Consider the following 21,594-nt stretch of genomic DNA (forward strand, 5'->3'; position numbering starts at 1 on the left):
TATTTCCTAACATCCAGACTGAATCTCCCCCAAGAGCAACTTGAGGTCACACCTTCTAGTCCTATTACTAGTCACATGGGAGAAGAAGCCTACCCCCACCTCACCACAGCTTCCCTTCAGGTAGTTGTAGAGAGTGATGAGGTCACATCTGAGCCTCCTCTTCTCCAGACTGAACAATCCAAGCTCCCTCAGCAGCTCCCCATAATACTTCCAGACCCCTCACAGTTTTGTTGCCCTTCTCTGAACACACTGCAGGGCTTCAATATCTTTCTTGTAGTGAGGGGCCCATAACTGAATACAGTACTTGAGGACTGAGTACAGAGGGATGATCACTTCCCTGCATCTGCTGGCTGCACTGTTTCTGATATAAGCCAGGATAGCTCTGTCCTTCTTGGCCACCTGGGCACACTGCTGGCTCGTGTTCAGCCAAGCATCAACCAACACCACCAGGTTCATTTCCTCTACACACTTCCAGCCACTCTGCCCCAAGCCTGTAGGGTTGCCTGGGATTGTTGTGGCCAAAGTGCAGGACCAGCACTTGGTCTTGTTGAACATAATCCCATTGGTCTTAGCTCAGCTCCAGCCTGCTTAGATCTCTCTCTGTAGGGCCTTCCTATCCCCAAACAGATAGCCATTTCCTGCTAACTTCTTGTCATCTGCAAATGCGATGACATCTGAGCAGCCTTTCCTCCTCACAAGAGACTTACAGATTTAACACTCTCCTTCACAAAAGCATCTATGTAATATCAAATAACTTTTAGTCTTTTCTCACATTTTATAAAATATTTTAATTGCTCTCCCTTTCAGACTGGTCTACACTTTATGAAATGAAGCAAAGCTAAATCCACATATATAAAAATTCACAAATAATTAATGTACTTTTTATCCTCTAATGACATGGTTTGGCATACTTCTGTTATACACTGTTGTTACAGTTACTTGGCTGCAAAATTAGTATTTTTAAATCAAAACTGAATTCTGGATAAATCAAACAGATAACTAATTATGGAATTTCCAGGAGGACACGAAGATGATGTCATCTTATTAGCTGTTAGGAGACAGCTAATAAGAATATGTGGAGAACTTGTCTTTAGCAGAAGGGATAAAAGTAGGTTGGGGGTATGGACATGCTTGACAAGAAACAGCGAGGTAGCTGGCAAAAATTAATTTGAATAATAACAGATAAGCCATGGATAAGAAAGAAACAGAATCCAAGAAAGGAATCATTAATTAATTGTGCTCCTTTTCTGCTTGTTAGGAAGACATGGCTTGCTGTGTATGGTGGGACAGTAAAAGGAAAATGATAGCTCTTTTTGTCAGCGGCTCTAAAATAATAGAAAAAGGGCTCATACACAAAAATGTTAATTCACCTTGGCTCCATTTTTACTGTTCCCAGATGAAAAACAGTAATGATCTTAGGGATCCGGCAGTGTTCCCTTAATAGTCCCTATGTTAGATAAGATTGCCTCCCACTTAACTAAACAAACTGATGCCTTAAAAGTATGATCAAAATTAAAGATGAATTTAAGAAAATTACTTATGGCACAAAAAGCACATTAATGCTGCCCACATCATTATTTATAGAGAAAGAAGGTTATTTTGATTAAGGTGATAAATTACCTTTCTACGGCAGAATAAAAAAAAAAAAAAAAAAACAGTTTACAGGTTCAAGCTGTAAAGTTATTAAACAAGATCTGTCTGCACTAAGCAATGCACAGCATATTAGAAAAGTCAATTTCTTAAATTAAGAGACAAATTAGCAAGTAGATGAAGGACTGACCTTGGATCGGGGTGGTGCTCGAATGTACCATTTACAGTCTACTGCTTCAGTTTCAGAAGCTTTTCCTTCTTTGACAATTTGTACAGATTCCACAATTCCTTCAGGTCCTCCCATTTCAAACTCACAAACTAAATAACAAAATACCAGAAAAATGAATCTTGAACAGCAAATAAAAATATTTTCTACAGCACAGCACAAAGGCCTCCAGCACTTGGAAAAATCCAACATACCAACCTGGCAACGGTTTCAAAACTCCAAGGTCCTTAAAATCTGGATCTTAAAAATTGAGAAAGAAAAAATTAGTTTTGTTCAGCATCTTGACTGCAATGTCATTGTGCTAAAATTTAACTGCAATGATATACATACATTTCTTAGGATCATAAATTGCTTATACAAGAGGTTTAAAAACTATGGCAACATAGTAATTATTAGTACGGAAAGTATTGATACTCTTGAGGAAAGTTCTTATTCTATTTCTACTTCAGTCAAAAATCACACTCACTGTTTCATGAGTGAGAGTTAAAAAAAACAAAACAAAAAAACCCCAAACCCTGTATGTCCTGGCAAGCAAGAACATTACACAGTTAATCCCAAGATATCTGAATACAGTCTAATGAAACAAGATAAATTTACAAATCCTTTCAGAATCCTTTTGCCTATTCTGCATTCTCAATGTGATTATAACACCCAACTTAACTTGATTCTGTCTTTTTGAATAATCTACCATCCCTATCAACAGTGAGGATTTCCCTTCTTTCTCAGAAGCACCCACTTGGCATTCCATAAATAAACAGAATTTGAATTTATTGTTGAATTCATCATGTTAATAAGGTAATAAGTCTCAAATGCCTGCTATTTCTCATCTCAAGGTATCAAAAGTTATATAAACAAGGAGGTGGAAATTTGGCAAATAATATGAAAAACGAAATCTAGTGCCATATGATGGATATACTCAGAACTGGAGTTGTAAAATCAACTTTTAAAACTGTCTTATTATAACCAGGCTGCCATTGTTCTTCCCAGTTTTCTTTTACTGTGGCATAATATAAATCTTGATTAGATACTCATGAACTTAAGAGATTGGAAATATAATTCAGTAGGCAATTAGTATTAATTGTTAAACAGTTTTTTAGATTAGCACATAGACACGATCACAAACAACAGTAATTTTAATTAAACATTTCAGTTAACATACTCAGATGTTGATAACCACTACTGAAAACAAAGCACTTAAAGGAAATATAATTTAACTCCTGGTTCAAATTAACATCCAAACCCTACCTAGTGCAACCATCACATTTCTTCTGAGTTCACAAGGACTGGTCTGCAAACACTCCAACACATTTACAAAACACAGAGAAAGAAAGAGGAAGAAAAAGATCTTGACAGAACTTCTCTCATCTGAAGGGATTTTCATAGAAAGGTAGCAACAATCCAAACATCTTGCTGCATCAGCTAATCATGGTAGAAATAGGTGGAGAGTGTTGGACACAGACTATATGTCAGAAAGAAGATGTGGAAAACTTTTTACTCTTCAAGTTTCTAAGTCTTATCACATCCTAGAGTAAGCACGCATTAACCTTTTGCCAAGTTGCGCAGGACAGATAGATCTGGCTTACTAAGCAGCACTTTGGGATGCAAGTCTAATAGTCCAAGAGGAAATGTGTCTGTTCAGACTTGCCCCCCAGGTAGCTAGTATGCTTTGCTTTAGAAGGCTTCTATGTCCAGTTTTGCTAGTTCATGACAGAAGTAGAGAAGCAAGTTATCTGCTCTCCATAAGTATTAACATTATGGTAATAAAATTAATTTTTTTCAAAATGATAGTAAAGTGAAGATAAAAAGAATTCATACATCTTTAATAAAAACAAACAAAAGCCCTTTGTTTTCAAGATGTAATACTCATTCTACCTGCTGTTTCAGTGTTTATTATCGATTTTCAAAACATCTTTCTTGAGTAAACTTAATAAAGCTAAAGTATAATCCAGACCATACACTTTAATGCATAAAAGAACTCTGAGTTAGATCTCATTTTTTAGCAATACAGTTATTACAAAGTCACACCAAAGTACAAACTCTGTTAAAATTCTAGAGATATGTTCAAACTTGAATTGGACAGGCAGTGAAAAATTATCTTTCTGCAGCTTAAGAGTGAGAGTGAAATAAAATGTGTGACGCTTAAAGTAATATATTAATAGTTTATTGGCTGATACAACAGTCTGAAAGTAAGGCATTATCAGGGATTCTAAAATTTCAAAAATGTTGAAGCATATTTATCCAGCAAAATTTAGTTTTTAAAATAATCTACCATTAAATAGATTATACTTCAGCCCCCCTTCTGTATGCAATTCAGTTAAATTGTTATTATCTGTCTGGCTGAGTCAGAACTCTTTTAATGATATCTGAGAACTGACTGACTAGATCTTCTGATAGCCAGGTAGTCATTTCTTTTGCAACTAATGAAAATCAAGTTCCATCAGGGAAAATTCCCAAGTTAGAAAAAACAATGCTGCGAAAAACAAGATTGATCACCTACAACTAGAAAGAAAATTGTGCAATAAGTCTTGAGAGAACTGCAATATATGGACTTCTTGTTTTATTTCTTATGGGAAACTCTCTCATTAAATGAAATATGAGAAACATGGTATTTACATAGGAAATGTGAAAATATGCAAAGGGTATGCAAATAGAAGACCTTGCAGCCAAAATAAATTCAATACTTCTTTAAACATCTCCTTTAAAAATAAACAAGCAAACAAAAAAGGGTATCCAAGAATTTCCTTTGGTGATATATTACTATCAGTTTCATAAATAACAGATTGTTGTTTTGTTAACACAAGCTTTACTATAAAATCCCTGTAATGCACAGAACTAGATTTGAAAAATATTGTCAGATATAAAATGTGCACCAGGTTATTTAGAGTTACTGGCAAACAAACAGAATGAGATAATTTAGAGTATTCCAGGAAGACACTGATGATATCTGTAGGCTTTCTTAACCTGTAAGAAATGGGCTGGATAATGAGACAGTGGTGGCTGAATAGATGGGTCCAGAATCCAATTAGAGAGCATTAACTGATGGTGTACAACAGAGGAACATACAGGCTGCAGCTCTATTTAGTACCTTCATTAATGGTCTGGATGATGCAGCAGAATGCTGCCTCAGCAAGTTTTTAAAGAACACAAAACCAGGGTTGTAGACACACCAGAAAGTCTTGCTGCCATCTTGAGGAATTGGGAAAAATGGACTAGCAGGAACCCTGTGATGCCCACATACAAAGTCATGCACCTGGGAAGAAACAACTCCAAGCAGGAGGACATGCTGTGAGCTATCCAACTAGAAAGCAAATGTGCAGAAAACAACCTAGGCACCAAGTGGAACATGAGCCAGAAATATGCCCCAGCTGCTCAGACAGCTAACAGGACTTGGGCTATGTTAGGCAAAGAATCACCAACAGGCGGTCCTTCCCTCTACTTAGCATTGGTGAGATCTCATATGGAGTACATTTTCCATTGTGGTGGAATTTGCTACAAATCATGGTACAATTGAATTAGCATTACCTAGAATATGTTAGATCTAGAATCCATCTAATTTCTCAGAATCATTTATATGTTTATAAAATACACAAGTTGAAGGATATGAACAATTAATGTATAGTTAGAGGTCAAGATGAAAGACATGTCAGCCACAAAATCCTAGTGCATATGAGACCTATTATGCAATTTTCTTTCCAGTTACTTAGAAATGAATAAATTATTTGATTAAACTATGCAGTATAGATGGCTGATTTTTGAAACAGATATGTTTATGATTGATGTTTTTGATTGATGCACGGCTGAACATGAGCCGACAGTGCGCCCGGGTGGCCAAGAAGGCCAACGGCATCCTGGCTTGCATCAAAAACAGTGTTACTAGCAGGAACAGGGAGGTAATTGTCCCCCTGTACTCGGCATTGGTGCGGCCGCACCTTGAGTACTGTGTTCAGTTTTGGGCCCCTCACTGCAAGAAAGACATTGAGGCCCTGGAGCGTGTTCAGAGGAGGGCTACGAAGCTGGTGAGGGGTCTGGAGCACAGGCCTTATGAGGAGCGGCTGAGGGAACTGGGATTGTTCAGCCTGGAGAAGAGAAGGCTCAGGGGAGACCTTATAGCTCTCTATAACTTCCTGAAGGGAGGTTGTGGTGAGCTGGGGGTCGGCCTCTTCTCTCGTGTAGACAGTGATAGAACTAGAGGGAATGGTTTCAAGCTGCGACAGGGGAGGTTCAGGCTGGACATTAGGAAGTATTTCTTCTCAGAAAGGGTAGTCAGGCATTGGAATGCACTGCCCAGGGAGGTGGTAGAGTCACCGACCATGGGAGTGTTCAAGAAACGTTTGGATGTTGCGTTGAGGAATATGGCTTAGCTGGGAAGTATTGGTAATGGTTGGACTAGATGATCTTCTAGGTCTTTTCCAACCTGAAAATTTCTGTGATTCTGTGATGATTTTTAATATAGAAAAATATAAGCAAAAATCACAGCATGTGGAAGCTAAATTTGCTAATGAAAAAATACGCATGTTCAATTTCACTTATCTAATACACAAGTACAGATATATCTTTTCATTTTCCTGTACTTGAATAACTAGAAATAGTCATTCAAGTTTCAAACTATGAATATTTAAGATATTCTAGTGTATGCAAATCTTTATCACAGAATTTATCAGAGAACAGGTTTCATGTAAATATTCTTGGAGAAGTAAACAGAATTGCAATTTTCAGCAAACCATCAGCTACTTATTTTCAAGTTTACAAAATTAAGTATCTTTTACAGTTATTTATGGGAGCCTAAACAAGTTCTGCATTCTCAAAGTGTAAACTGTAATACTTCTTTGCAAAAGTGGCACTTGCAGAACTCTGTACAAAACACGATTTTTTAATGGCTTTCTCTTAGTATTTGATGATACAAATAGCAAATAGGAAAATGACAAATATATTTAAAAAGCATAAAAATGTGATAAAGAATCACAAAAGCAAATCTAAAGGAGGAGAAAATGGTTCCAGAAATAAATATTCTGTGAAATGTATGAGCAAGGGGACTTAGCTACTCTGCTACAAGAGCGATTGAAAAGTTCTAAGGAACAAAAATGCTCTAAGTGAACAAGATGCACAGAAATATAGCAATTACTGCCTTGATAGCAAACAGAAATTTGTTCAATGAATCTTTACAACTCTGTATCTTACTGATACTCAAATATTTCTATATCTGTACAACAGGATCTTCAAATAAAAACATAGTTTACTAGACACACTGAAAAACAGTTCTGTAATAATTATAGCTAGCTAAAGCTGGATTAGGTCTTGGTATTTTATATACCAACTTTTAAAAAAAACACTGTGTGCAATAACAAATATCTTTTTGAGGCTGCATGTAGAACAATACTTCTCAAATTGTTCATGTCTCAGCACAGTCACAGAAGAACTCTTAACTGCAGCAAGTACAAAAAGAAGTGACTACAACTCAGCATTTCACCTTGACATTCGAGATCAACAAGAATTCACTTGAAGACAACTCTGTTACTGGAATTTAACTCAGCAGCAGTCCAGCACCACACAGCCATTCTTTCACTTAGGCAATGCCCCTGTACCAATATAGCTCACCCAACAGCCAGCATCCCTCCAAACAACACCTACCCCTCAGACAAATCCCCCACAGCTTTATAGCCTTCCACTTGTCACAGGGTGTGGAATAACACCTTAGCAATCTAGGTCACCTGTTGTGGTTCCACCCCACAATCTACTGCTGCAACATAATGGCCACGGCTCTCCCTGATTGAGTGGTGCTGTCCTGAGTGTACTCCCAATGCTCATCAACAGCCAAGACAGTGGTTATGCTATTAGCGTTGTTTCAGCTGAGACCAGTTTGAGAAATCCTGTTTTTGAAGATGTAGTTCTACACAAAGGCAATCCTCTGCCTTGTGCTTGGTGATCAACGCCCCATTAATGTATACAACCACTATTTTTCTTAGGAAATTTTATACGTAAATGATGCAAGCTGCAGGGAAAGTAAAATCATATTAAGAAAACAAAAAATGTTGAAGTATACAGCCTACTTACTCCAGCTAATAACAAAGACTGCTTCCCAGAATTTCTACTTATTATATATGTAATTCTGATGTCATATTTACTGTTCTCAGCTCACACACAATCATATTATATGTATGCTGTAATTGGTATGTTACACAACCTGCACAGCAGTGGTGACATCAGTGAGATGAGATATACTGCATATATTAACAATAGACAGACATTTGTATGCCAAAAATTAATACTTGTCTTTGACATCATTTTGGAAATGTAAGGGCAGAATCATCAGAAAAAGAAAATCCAATCTTAGCTACTTATTAAGCTTAATAAAACTGCGTAGACAAGAAGTGGCTTGAATGAACTCCACTGGAACAGGATACACAAATACAGAGATTGTGTCTAGATTTCTCATTACGTACACAGTTGTGAACTTTGGGATCTTAGCCTGCTTCTGTCCTACTCTGTCACCTCTTCAGAATAAGTTATTTCTCCAGTATAAATTGCAGAAATCAAGCCATCCTGAAGTACATCTCAAACAGTGTTTGGACAACTTGATATTTGTACCTAAATCCCAAAAGTGAGAAGTAGTCCTTTGTACTGCAAGATAGACTTAGAAAGGAGAGCAGGAATGTCAACAGTTAATTACTGCTTAGTGGAAGCATCAAGTTTGGGAGTCTTGATGATTTGGGCGATATTGTTTGGCAGATAATTTTTATTATGTTGAATATTTATATTAGATGCTGGATGTCCCTATCAGGAATCAGATTCTCCTTATGCAGCACAATATATCTAGAAACATTAGGAAAAGATCATCCCATGAGAAATATCTCAGGGTCTGCATATACCATTGTCTGCCAGTCACCCAAAAATGTGTGAAAAGAGACTGAACGAGCTTAGGAGTCCACTCTATCTAAGAACTGGAGCCAAGCAATCTCTTCTGTGACAGTGCAGTTGATTTGGCTGCCAGTCATCAAGGGCAGTATTGCATATATGTCCCCGAGATAATATCTAAGTGGTTTCTTGTGATTGATTAATGGTGCCTGAACCTCACTAGGGAGAAAGATGCTCAACATAAAAGCATTACAGAACCTCTCCTCAGTGACGCTGAACACTAAGTATGGCCTAGTTATTCAGTAATTTCAGTACAATACTACCAAGGCTCAGGATTTGTCTTTTTGGTTTGTTAGAGATGACAGGTAGTGTAGTCCAAGGAAATAATACCTTCTCTTCACTGTAGAAGTTCAGGGGAAAATGACTCAGTGGGTTTAGCCACAACTGGTTGCTGGGCATTCTTCAGATTGAATCAATTTACACATGGTTTTTTGCTTGCTACTATTGTGTGAAAACTCACATTGTCTTTTCAGAGATGCTGTTCATGATATACTAGTCTGTCCACAGAGCAGATTTACCAGGATGGAAGAAATGTACAGGAACAATTCATCAGTATAAAGTAACTGCTGTGATTTTACTGTAGTGGAAAGGCTTTCAACAGAACATTCAAGAGAACTTCCAATTGTTTTGAAGAGCTACATTGTTTTCAGCTATTGTACTCAAGAGAAATTAATTGTGCTAGTTCAAGTAGTACTGAATAACCTGTAGCTGACCACACATTGAAAATGTTTTAATACAAATAGAAATATCAGCATAGTGTTTACATCAACTTACATCCCTTTGCTGTAGCTAGCCATGTTAGGTAGGCTGTATCACTGTCCTGAAGATAACTTCATTTTATATAATCATAGAATCATAGAACTGCTCAGGTTGGAAGAGACCTTAAAGATCATCAAGACCAAACACAACCTAACCATACTATCCTAACAACCCTCTGCTAAATCATGTCCCTAAACACCACATCCAAACAGTTTTTAAACATTCTAATTCTCATGTGTGAACAGTTCATCTTCCACTTTAAGAGCAGATGTCTTGCCATTTTCAAATATTTCTCTCTTACCACCTAGCAAAGAACCAGGTGTACTTTTCTAAAGTGAATAGCCTTATAAGAAAAGAAATCTAGCTTTTATTTGCAAAAACAACTGATTGCTTAATCAGCTGTCTGTATAAGATACTAGGAAGATGAAACAGACAATACTCATGGATGTGTGATTCTTAGAGTGGAAAGAAGTAAAATAAACAGAACAAGAGCCTTTCATTATTTTACTCTGCAGCTGCTAGACTTTTGAAAGTTAATGGTGAAGAGTATTGTAGAGCTGTAGGATGTTTTTAAATTGTATTTAGTACCCACAGTAGATATCTGTAGATTTTTTTTAAGCACCTGAGAGAAAATTTTAGGTCTTCACCCCACCTCACTTTAGCCTGAATGCACTGTTTCTGAAGGAAAAAAAGGAAATTAAACCAGATAGTTAACTCCAATTGTCATTACGTGTGCCTACCACAAGAGATGTGGCAGCTTAAATATTCACTTTCTGTAAGCAAGAAGAGAAGCTGTGAAAGTCCTATAGCATAAGGAACTGCTGAGCTCAACAGTAAGTAAATGAAACATCTGCAGGGAAAATAAGTCATCTGTCCTGCCCTTCCAGCCCTATAACTCTCAGTCTTGCAGTTTTCTTTTTTCTTTCAGCTACTTTTTGGAGTTTTCTTGGTTAGAAATCATGTTCCTTCAAGTGCACTGAGTTGCTGACCATAGCAGTTTTCTCAAATGTACTACAGCCTATGAAGATGGGTTTATATCAGTTTGAGATGTAAGCCATACCATGGAGCTGCTTTGGAGATGGCCTTACTTTCACTCTCCTTTTTTACTTCATCTTTTAACAGCAGGGTGTAGAAGTTTTCTCTATGCAGAAGAGTTTCAATATATTCCAGAATTCAAAAAACTGACTCCTGTGAATTTCTACTTAAATTTCACAGATAGTTATGAATTTTATATTTCACTATACAGGATACAATCAAGATATAAAAAGGATATATGAAAAACATAAGAAGGGAACAATAACGCTTCCTTATTTCCTGATGGAACTTCTGAGATTTTGGGACAAAAAACACTTAGACAAAGGTAAGTTCAAGCCCCAGAAAGACTCTGTATGTCCTTTTATCAGTTGGCAGATGCAAGAAAAGAAGAATGTTGGAAAGGTCATTCTGGTTCCTGAAGCACTTAAGGAAGAATCAAAAAACATAAAGCAATGAAGGAGGAGAGAGGTCTGTGCACACTGTGAATTCATGGTTTACCTAAATATTTACAGTTAGATTTTTGCCTTACAAGCCTATTGCTTCCTGTTGTTTATGACTTCATGGAAGTAACATTCCCTTTTCTTTGAGCAGATCATTTTGCTCCAACTTCAGTCAATTAAAAGTGACAAAGTAAAATCTAAACCACAATTAATTGCTAATACTGATATATTACAGACAATCTGTTGGAAACAAGACACTAGGTCATCTTGGACTTCTATTATTTTGATGAGGAAATCCTTACTGTTGTATCCTACATATGACTAAAATTAACATAATTCATACAAGTTCTACCCACAAATGATTTCCACTTAAACACTTAAAAAGTGTTAAGTGTTAAGAAGTTAATCAAGAGCAGTAAGACATGTTTTGTTACATACCCACATGGAAAAAAAAAATAAAATATTAAAATATTAAAAAAAAACAACCAGGATAATAAATTCTAAATCAGAGGGTCTTCAACTTTTTTAAACCTTTTCTTTAAACAAGAAAATTTTAACTAATTGACAGTAATTTTATGCATCATTCATGCCACATGCTCAGTATTCATTAAATGATTCTGAAGCTGGTTTATCATGGAAATTAGAAAAATATGGATCAGTGGAGAGCTTGAGATTTATACTGATGTCTAATAGCAACATAGTTACATCTGCCTTTCCTTGTGACAGGCTACCCTGGGAGGCTGTGGAGTCTCCTTCTCTGGAGACTTTCAATCCCCACCTGAATGGTTGCCTTTGCAACCTACCATAGGTAACCTGCTTTAGCAGGGGGTTGGGCTAGATGCGCTCCAGAGGTCCCTTGCAGCCCCTACAATTCTGGGATTCTGTAATTTAACAGATCTGGAGGTTTTCTGCTCTGTTCAAAAACTACCAGTCCAAAGCAACAATTTTACTTCCACTGGATTTGCTGACATTCTTAGTATTATTCAGGTAATTAATCAATGTGGATAATTATGTTCACAATCTGACCTGAATTTAGCAATAGGTGTATTGAGTGCTACAACAATTTTCTGGCTCAGTGTCTTAGAAAGAGTGAAAATTGGTCAGTCATAGTACTCAGGATTTTTAAGTATAGGTCAGCTGCTTATCCGACAAGCAGGCAATAATTAAATTTCATTTGACTAGACCAGGTTCTGGCTGCCAAACAGCAGGATTTTTCCTCGCTTGATTTAAAAGTCATTTAAAGCTGTAGTAATAAAAAAGAAAAACAAACATGAATAAAACTTTTATATAAACAACTATCACTGCTAAGAATGATCATTGTAGAGAGCAAGAAAGCACACAGAAGCAAAGAGACTCAAAGTTACCTAAACCTTGATTTTTAAACTGCTATACCAGTATGTATTTTACAAAAATAATAATAATAAAAAATACTCATTTCAAATAATTTTATCATGAACTTTGTAGTTGGTGGCAGTTAATGACCAAGTGTTCAATCCATAAAATAAAATCAGCATTAAACAGCAAAATAAGCAAAATAATTTTGTGAATAATGTGCTCCATTCTTGTGTAATATTAATTTTAACTCAGAGTTTAGAAATGAACTACAGGAAAGAAAGGAAAAGACAAAAAAAAAAAAGAAAAAAAAAGCAAACCAGAAGTGGTATCATACAATCTTTTATTAACCCACATACTGCAACCAGCAGATTTGATAACATTGTCTCTTGAGCTTCAACTATCAGATAACATCTGGCAAATGATGTTTGTAAGTCCGGTTACACAACAACTTCTGGCTTCTCACTGTCAACTAGGGGACTGATATGTGACTAGAATAGCACATTTCATGTTGCCTGCTTTTGTCATGCTACCACAGATTTTTAATAATGAATGTTCCATGGCAATAATTTATTTGGATATAAATTCTCAAAAAAATATTTGGCAATTCTGCTCTCATAATTTTTCTCATTATTTGAGCAGTCTTTCTTAATACAAAACACAAAATAGTCTTTTGATATCAAAGTATTCAAATAATCTTTCTGTATCTCTAGCATGTAATGGTCTCTGAAGTAATATTTTTTGAGTGCTATTGAGAAGTATTTGCTAACTTATTTCTGGAAATCTGTCATTATTTTCCTTCCACTCATATAGTAATTTCATTTATCTGGTAGACTTCACAAATCAATTTTTTATTTTTTTTTTGTAACTATGACATTTTAGACTACGTAACACAGACCAAAACATTTGTTCTCATTTTAGTTAAATTCTCTACAATTCCATTTGAGGAAACAATAGAGTCAGACCCTCATTTACCTACTGAGTTGTAGACTAAGTTATGTAATGTAATTGGAAGATAATTAATTGCCAGACCTGTAAAGAAAATAATCTTTTTTAATTTACGTCTTCCTCAATCCAATTTTGCTTAAATTCTGTTTCTCTCAATAGGTATCTCAGCATCAAAATGTCTTCATACTGGTTCCTAGATGAGTTGAAAAAAAAGAACAGAAATTTTAGGTGTCTACAGAATGCTGGATAAATGGATGAAGTTACTAAGGAATAAATAAATTAGTGATTTGCAATCACAGCTGCATAAAATGTGAAAGATAGACACCAAAAGAAAATCCGTAGTTGAGCTAGCTCTGGCTCAAGAATTTTATTTCTTCATTTTTGGAAGACATGCAATAGACATAGCTTCTCAATCCTGACTTCTATTGAATTCCAAAACCAGATAGGGTGAGGAGATGAGATTCTATAAAGAGCTCAAGACACTAAAGGTCATCATGGCTTTTGTTTGGTCCCTCTTGTTAGTGGAGATTTTGTCTGGGAACTTAATTTCTGGTTTTAGAGAAAGGAACACATAATAACTCAAACACAAAATAATTAAAGTCTGAAAGCAAAAGTCACAGGCCTCTTTTGTTATCAATAATTACTCATTTCAAAAAAATAATTCTCAGAAACTTTCATTTCAGAAAGTCCAATTGGCAGTAGCAGAAATGTAGCAAAAATCTACTTGCTTTTTATTCAAAACATAAAATCCAAGGAGAGGAACCAGTAATCATTGCAAGTGGTTGCAGAACTTCTATTGTTTCATTTTACAAGCAGTAAAACTGATTGATGAATAGAGCTGAAATAAAAAATGTGCTTGAACTAACTAATAACTACAGTTGAAAAAAAAAAAAATGATACACTTTTGAATAGAGAAAGTACTTTCATTTCAGGTGATTTTGAGGAAAACAGACAAATCACTAATTATGTTATAAAACCAACAAAACTTAATTTACTGCACCAGAGGAGAGGAGAAAAAAAAAAAAAAAAAAAAAAAAAAAAAAGGTAGTGAATAAACAGCATTCTTAAGGTTATATCAGGTTTATGGTAATTATTAAATTGACAGTCACTAAATTGATATTGTACAGTGGAAATAATACAAGTACGGTATTTGTACAGTTGGAATAGTACAAATATAGATGGAAATGAATAGCTAGAGGGTACATAAGAAAAAGCACTCACCAACTCTGAGGCCTTCAAGATATGGGCTTGCTGATGTCAAGGCTCACCACAAAAACTCCACAAAAGAGCAATCTCCAGAAAGAGATGCTACCTTAGTGGTGGTCAGCCCTTAAATTGGATCTAAGAGAGGTGGAGTCAAGCTCCACCCCTTCCAACAGCACAGCTGAATTACTGTCACCTGTGCTCCCGCAACTGACTCATCACTTGCCCCAGATGGTTAATCAGAGGTTCAGGCTGTGATCAACCGTTTCCCTTACAGATATGTATCTACTACACATTTTCAGCAGAAGTGGAGAACTACCAGTGAGACCTGCAGTATCCTATATTTGGTAATCAATCTTTTTGTCAGCCTTAGACTTTGGACCTAAATAATAAGCTATATAGGAGATTATAAAAGAGTATCACTATAAAAAGGGAATTAACATTGGAAGAAATAAAATTTTGAACCTAGCCAGCATACACAAATATTGAAAAGGACTCACAATAATCAACTGACTCTTGCATCAACCTACTATTATCATTGTATACATATTCCCTATAAAATTTCAGATTTAAAAGTTTAGATTCTTTTACGATTACACTTTAAAAAGTTCAGCTTCTCACTTTCTCTGTCTTTCATGATGATTTTTAGAACAGTATGTCTACTTCTACTACTACTATATGCCTAAGTTAAAGTTACTGAGATGGGGCTTGTTCATAAACCCTTAGTGTAAGTAAAGGTAAAGATGAATATGTTAAAAAGAGCTTGTCAGCAGCTTAAGTTAGCAATTCTAATTTGTCAGAATTTAGTAATTGGAGAGAGTTTGGAAGAGAGAAAAGGAAAAATACAGCTGAGAATAATCTCTGTATTTAGAAACATATTCAAGCTCTTTATTTTCCACCAGTTTCATGTGCAGCCATATAGCTGTAATCTAAATCCCACAGAAATCTTTTTATTTCTATTTCTCACATAGAAAATAATAGTATTTCTTTATCCCATAAGATTAATATGATAGTACATATACAGAAGATTGCAAGGACTTCAATCTCACGTAAGAGAGAAAGAGAAGATGGGTCAAATGCATAGACATTTTAACAGATTACTTTAAAAGGATTTTATAGAAAAAAGATGGGATAAAATTTCAATCTGAGTTGAAGTAAGCACAATCTTATTTTGGGACAGGAGCACCAAAGAAGGGGAAATGTGATATTTAAGACAAAAGAATTACATTATCTTCAATTTTCTACAACCAATAAACAAAGCAACATTAATCATATCCATCAATATCACTACAAATATACAGATATGCTGTATTCAGTAGCAGTCATCTCAACAGCTGTGAGAGACTCTATGTATTGATCTCTTGATGAAACAATATAAATATTACTCAAGAAAATGAATTGATTGCCAAACAACTGCTGATTATAGCAAAGGCTGTTAGATGATATAATTGAATTTGATGCATTTACTAATTTACTATTTCATATTGCAAAAATACTCAATTCTAGAAACAGAAACATGACTGGCCTTTTCAAAGACTATGCTATGCAGAGTACCTAGTTACTGGATGAGAACACTTTTTCTCATTTATAGTGTGTAAAGAACTTTACGACAAAGTCAATTTCTTTAAGGAGAGTTAGGTAGAAGAACTATACAAAGAAGGCAGAAATCTGTTAAGAAAAGCTAAATATGCCAATAAGAAGCCTTACTTATGGCTGCAAGATTTGAGAAATAGGTCAGTAAAGAACAGATAAAATCAACAATTACCTATGCAAATGTCAAATTAACAACAGATGATAATTAATAAATGAAAACAAAAGATATAAACATGTTTTTGCACCTAGCATAAAAGCCTGGTAATTCCATATGGACAACTAAAGAAGCAGGTCTGTGTCTAGAATCGGAAATAGATTCTCTGCCTAACAGTAGAGTCACAGTCATGCTGATTATACAAAAGGACAGAGATCACTGTCAAGAGTTATTGGCCATACACCTCAGAAACTTGTAGATACAACACATAAAGATAAAAATTCAACCACTTAAGGAATGGATATTAAAGAGGAATTGAACAGCCACATTGCCAAGATCACCAAGAGAAACTGTTACAAACAAATGTGTTTCTAGGGTGGGGTCACACCACAACCATCCAGAAATGCATCCCAGTAAAAACAGTATGAAAATTTGCCAGATAAGGAGGTCAAATGAACAGTAATGAACAAAAATAGCTAAGGTACTTATTTATTACATATTAGGCAAGTATTTCATTTTTTTACCTGACAAAATAGGTGTGGAAATATTTGAAGGAGAATTATGAAGTAAGATGTCGTATAAATGTTGGAAGTATATGCTTAAAATATATGCTACTAGTGAAAATGCTCATAGTGGACTAGTTTCTCCCAAGCACTTGTGGAAGAAGAATACCCAGTCTTCCATTCAGTACGAATTCTATATTGTCTCCCCTCCATTTCCATCATTTCCAGTTTCCACAAATATTACAGTCAGATTAAGAATTAAAAAGGAAAATAAATGTCTAGGGCTCACTAGTTATTTCTACATTTTAAAGCAGAGGATGACCTCTCTAAATCAGTACTGAGGCTTGCCAACTCAGTGTAGTAAGTATGCAAAGACAGAAGTGTATCTCTAGGGGAAAAGCATAACAAAGATAATATTCAAAGAAAATCCTCCTCTGCCTCTGAGATTTCATTTTGGTTGTTCTGTAACAAGTAATAATATAAACTATATTGAGAATGAGAAGATGGTGTTGGAAAAATACAGGTTAAAATAAAATAATAATAATAAAAAAAAAATGTTTGCTTGGATTGTTTTTGAATGTACATATAAATTTGTTAAAGTTTCCTTGCAGGTGATTCTAAAAAGACAGACTGTCAGGGAAAAATGGTTCCTCTGTTAAAAACATTTAGCAATGCAATACCATAATCACCTTTACTGGTAAGATCACATATGTGAAGAAGTTTTTCCAATGGAGATAAAGAATAATTATTTGCACATATATTACTGTAAAATATCCTGCTCAACCTCCTCTAGAATTCTGTGTTCAGTAGTCATGGAACAGAAAAAGAGACTTGTGGAGGGAGGTGGGATGGTCATGATGTCAGGAGGAACATGGCATTAGGGAAGTAGAAGAATTTAGCTTAGGTAACTAAGAAAACTGACATCTTAAAAAGTATATTGGTGTGGTGCTCAGGGACATGACTTAGAGGTGGGTTGTCAGGTTGACTGGATGATCTTTAAGATCTTTTCTAACATGAGTAATTCTGTATGACTACCATCTCTAAGCCTCAATGGCTTGTACACTTGGGGGGGGGGGGGGGTGGGAGGAGGGGAAATTAAAAACCAACAGATTGTTGTAAGAAAAAAAAAAAAAAAAAAAAAAAAAAAAAAAGACATAAACTAGCCATGAATAATTTTAGGTGAGAAATCATAATAATTTGGATCCTTCCATAGGAATATCTGAGGCAGAAAGTAAAACATCAAGTTGGAAACATATTGCTTGCAGTCCTAGTGTTAGACAACACTACACATCTTGGAAAGCCCCTTCACCCTTACGCTCATACACAGTCAAAACAAATGCAACTCTTTTGTCCACAATTAATGCAGTTGTTACCAAACTGCAATAGGATTTTTCTCATTTTTCTCTTTTTCAATATTAGAATACTTAAAGCTATGTCATCTGTTTCTATTACTTTTATTTTTACAGAAAAGTTCATCAAAGTAGGAGCTTCAGTGTACAGCTTCTTTCTGCTAGTAATAGAATATTTTCAGCACGCAGGGATTTCTATAGCAGGAAGTTCTGCAAGATATTATTAGGGGAAAGAAAAAAAAAAAAAAAAAAAAAAAAAGATAAAAAGAGGTAATATGGGACCTCAGATTCCTTTGAGAACTTCCATATACTCATTTGTTCCGCTCAAGGTATTCTTCTTCTCTAGATATTTAAAACAAACGTATTATCCCATTACCTTCCAATATGTATGGTACTGAAGTACTCTGGGCCTAGCCTACAGTTCATGGAAATTAATGGAGTCTGTAGAATAGCAGAGTGCAAAACAAATTCCCTTGAAAAGACATTTATGTAGCTAATCATGGCTTTCATTCCAACAAGCAAATGCATCATGCTAGATACTACATGCAATTCATTTGCATTCTGAAGACCTTAAGTCCTAATATATGCACTATACATGGTAATGCAGTGCTGTCTTCTGCACACTTGCATGAACACGTTAAAAATTCATAATTCACAGAAGCATTTTATAACAATTTGACATGCTGAAGAATAGAATAAATACAGAATAAATACAACAAACTCACACATAAAAAATAAAATAAAAAGATTAGAAATCTTGTTCTGGTTCAAAAGCATAAAGGAAGGTTTAAAATGACTCATCTCTCAGTGTTAGACAATTTCCTAGAGGAAAAGGCAAACATATATTCTCTTGTAGCCTGAGATAGTTAATTACTTCCCAGAAAACTTAAATGGATTACAAGTTGGTTAAAAATTGTTGTGGCTAATTTTAACATAGAAGCAATTAGACCAATTGCTGAAGAGAACTGGAAATTAAAATTAAATTAAACTGAAACAAAACAAAACAAAACAAAACAAAACAAAACAAAACAAAACAAAACAAAACAAATAAAATAAAATAAAATAAAATAAAATAAAATAAAATAAAATAAAAGCAAGCTCTCCCAAGCACTCTTCACCTGTCATGGGTGTCTGGAATGCCTAAATTCACGAGGCAGGACAAGCTTATTAGGTGTTAAAACGACTGTTCTCTAGGGTTATAGTTGAATTTAGTTTATCTATCAAGCAATTTTCATAATTCCTATTGTACAGACCTACCCTATCAAGAAGACTTTTTTTGTTGTTGTTTTTTGGATTTGATTTTTGTTTTACTCAAGATATATGATGTTATCATTGTATTCTCCTGTCTTTCTAGAGCTACTCACACCAGTGCAATGTGAATATAAAAGTACCATTTTTCTGAATAGACAGAGTTTTACAGTCCATTTTTGGGTGCATGAGAGTATAAAGCTTTTTTAGTTTTCTGTTATCAGGCAGCTGAACAGACCTTTATATTAACTAGACTAAATAAAAACACAGATGGTTTCTACTAAGTGATGGAACTGAAAGTAATGATGTTATATCTTAAGCCACTGTCCCGCAAAACCAGAGACCAGGATAAACAAAAATCTGATTATTCTAGCTGAGTAGCAGAGATGGAATAAATATGTCCTCTCTCTATCTGAATCCCTGTCTACACTGAAAAATTGAGTCATTTTAAAGAATGGTTCTCAAGAATAAGTCGCTTTGAAGTAATGCTTGAAACAGCAGGATTAGACTAGACAAAACTTTTAACATCATTTGAGAAAATGCTCTTGAGACATAACTTTTTGGGGGAAGAAATGAGGACAAGAGAAGAAGTACAAGGACCCAGAGATGTAATGTGTTTGAAACCTGTAGGTGTTTTACTGATCCAGAGAATGATGAAACAAGAATAAGCTTCACTAACAGATATGTTTTATATTCAGAATGAACCAAAGGGAAACTTCAAAATATTATAGAACCAGGTGTCATTTTTTTTTCTACTTGAGATTTGAAAGTAAACATAAAAGGCTTTATGTATTTAGAAAGATCTACTAAGTTCAGATAGTTTCATTTAGAAATGATTTAAGTTAATCTTTGAAAGTAATTTTACTTAACAATGAATATAAAATCAAATTAGTACAAAATGAATGAATAAACTTTGTTTTACTTTTAAAAACTCATGCATACAACATGTCTGAAATGATATTTTATATCCAAATTGCATCTGGTTGTTTCTGGTACTCAGATATAACAAAATAAAAAGGCAGCTCTTTCCTTTAACCCAGAGTTTTAGCATTAAAAATATTCAAGAATTATACCATTCAACCTAATCTTGCTTAATCCTATAGCTTATAAAATCACAAAAAAGAGAAGCCTACTTTTTTTTTTTTTTTTTTTTTTTTTTTTTTTTTTTTTAAATCACTTATTTGATATGTTTATGTTGATGGACTTCTTAAATGTTTTTTGTCATAAAAGTCATTTGTCCTGTTAGAGTTCATCTTTCAGAATGCTGAAAAGTAATCTGAGGAATGTAAGTACAGTCTAACTTAATTAGAATATATGACGAGACAATGATGTTTATTTTCTAAGATGCCTGAAACCCCAACCTGTTGAGAGACTGCTGAAATTACACTGGCATTTCACTTTGGTGGAAGGAGCTCTACCTATGTACAAAGCTTAGGACTCCAATCATTTCAAGTCCAAAAAATCAAGGAAATTATTAAACAGGAAAGATTTAGTAAATGCAAAATACTACTCTATTCCTTAGGATTTTTCTACACAAATTATTTTTTTTTTTTTTTTTAGGACTTAATCTAAACTAGTTTTAAAATGCCTCAGAGCTTTTTCCTTTTTCACAGACTAATAGATCTTTACTGGAACACTTGTCTAGATACCCTTATTGATATTTTTTCAACTTAATCTATTTAGCTGTTTCTGTACACCCTGGAGACATAGTAAATAATCTCTTTCTCTACTTTTCCATGTACTAGTCAAATAATAATAAATGGTTACAGCTTCAATCTAGCCAAATTTACTTACTTATTTTTTAAATCTTATCATACACACCCCCACAAACACCCACACACTCAGTACTATGTTTCTTTCATCAACAAAGCAAAACATCCAAAAAAGCAAAGATGGCAGCTGAGAAACTTCTGAGAAGTTTCTGGGGATAATTCAGGGGGAAACATCAAAGACTGCTGGTACCAAAGAGACAACTCTGTTGTGCTTACCACAAGAGTGAAGGAAGCCTCCTACAGAGGGCTGCAAGTGGGCTCTTTCTGCACCCATACAGTTAGAGGTAACAAACTATCAGTTCCAAGAGTTCAGCTGCTCCAGATACCAAGGACTGCCAAATTACTTTAAATCTTCTTCTATTTCTTTAAAAGGAAGTCAGCTGATTTATTTTTATTTTTATTTTTATTTTTATTTTTATTTTTATTTTTATTTTTATTTTTATTTTTATTTTTATTTTTATTTTTATTTTTATTTTTATTTTTATTTTTATTTTTATTTTTATTTTTATTTATTTTTATTTTTATTTTTT

General features: G+C 34.7%; 1 protein-coding gene across 1 annotated transcript in view; it reads right to left on the reverse strand.

Annotated features, from left to right (window-relative positions):
- NETO1 (neuropilin and tolloid like 1) overlaps positions 1–21,594 on the reverse strand; it is a 64,759-nt gene that overhangs the window by 26,701 nt on the left and 16,464 nt on the right. The window contains exons 5-6 of the mRNA XM_072329415.1: positions 2,015–2,056; positions 1,781–1,908 (exon numbers count right to left, since the gene is read on the reverse strand). Coding sequence (XP_072185516.1) covers positions 1,781–1,908; positions 2,015–2,056 — 170 coding nt within the window. The remainder of the gene's footprint in view (positions 1–1,780; positions 1,909–2,014; positions 2,057–21,594) is intronic.

Source organism: Excalfactoria chinensis, chromosome 2, assembly GCF_039878825.1.
Source record: "Excalfactoria chinensis isolate bCotChi1 chromosome 2, bCotChi1.hap2, whole genome shotgun sequence".
Classification (NCBI taxonomy): domain Eukaryota; kingdom Metazoa; phylum Chordata; class Aves; order Galliformes; family Phasianidae; genus Excalfactoria; species Excalfactoria chinensis.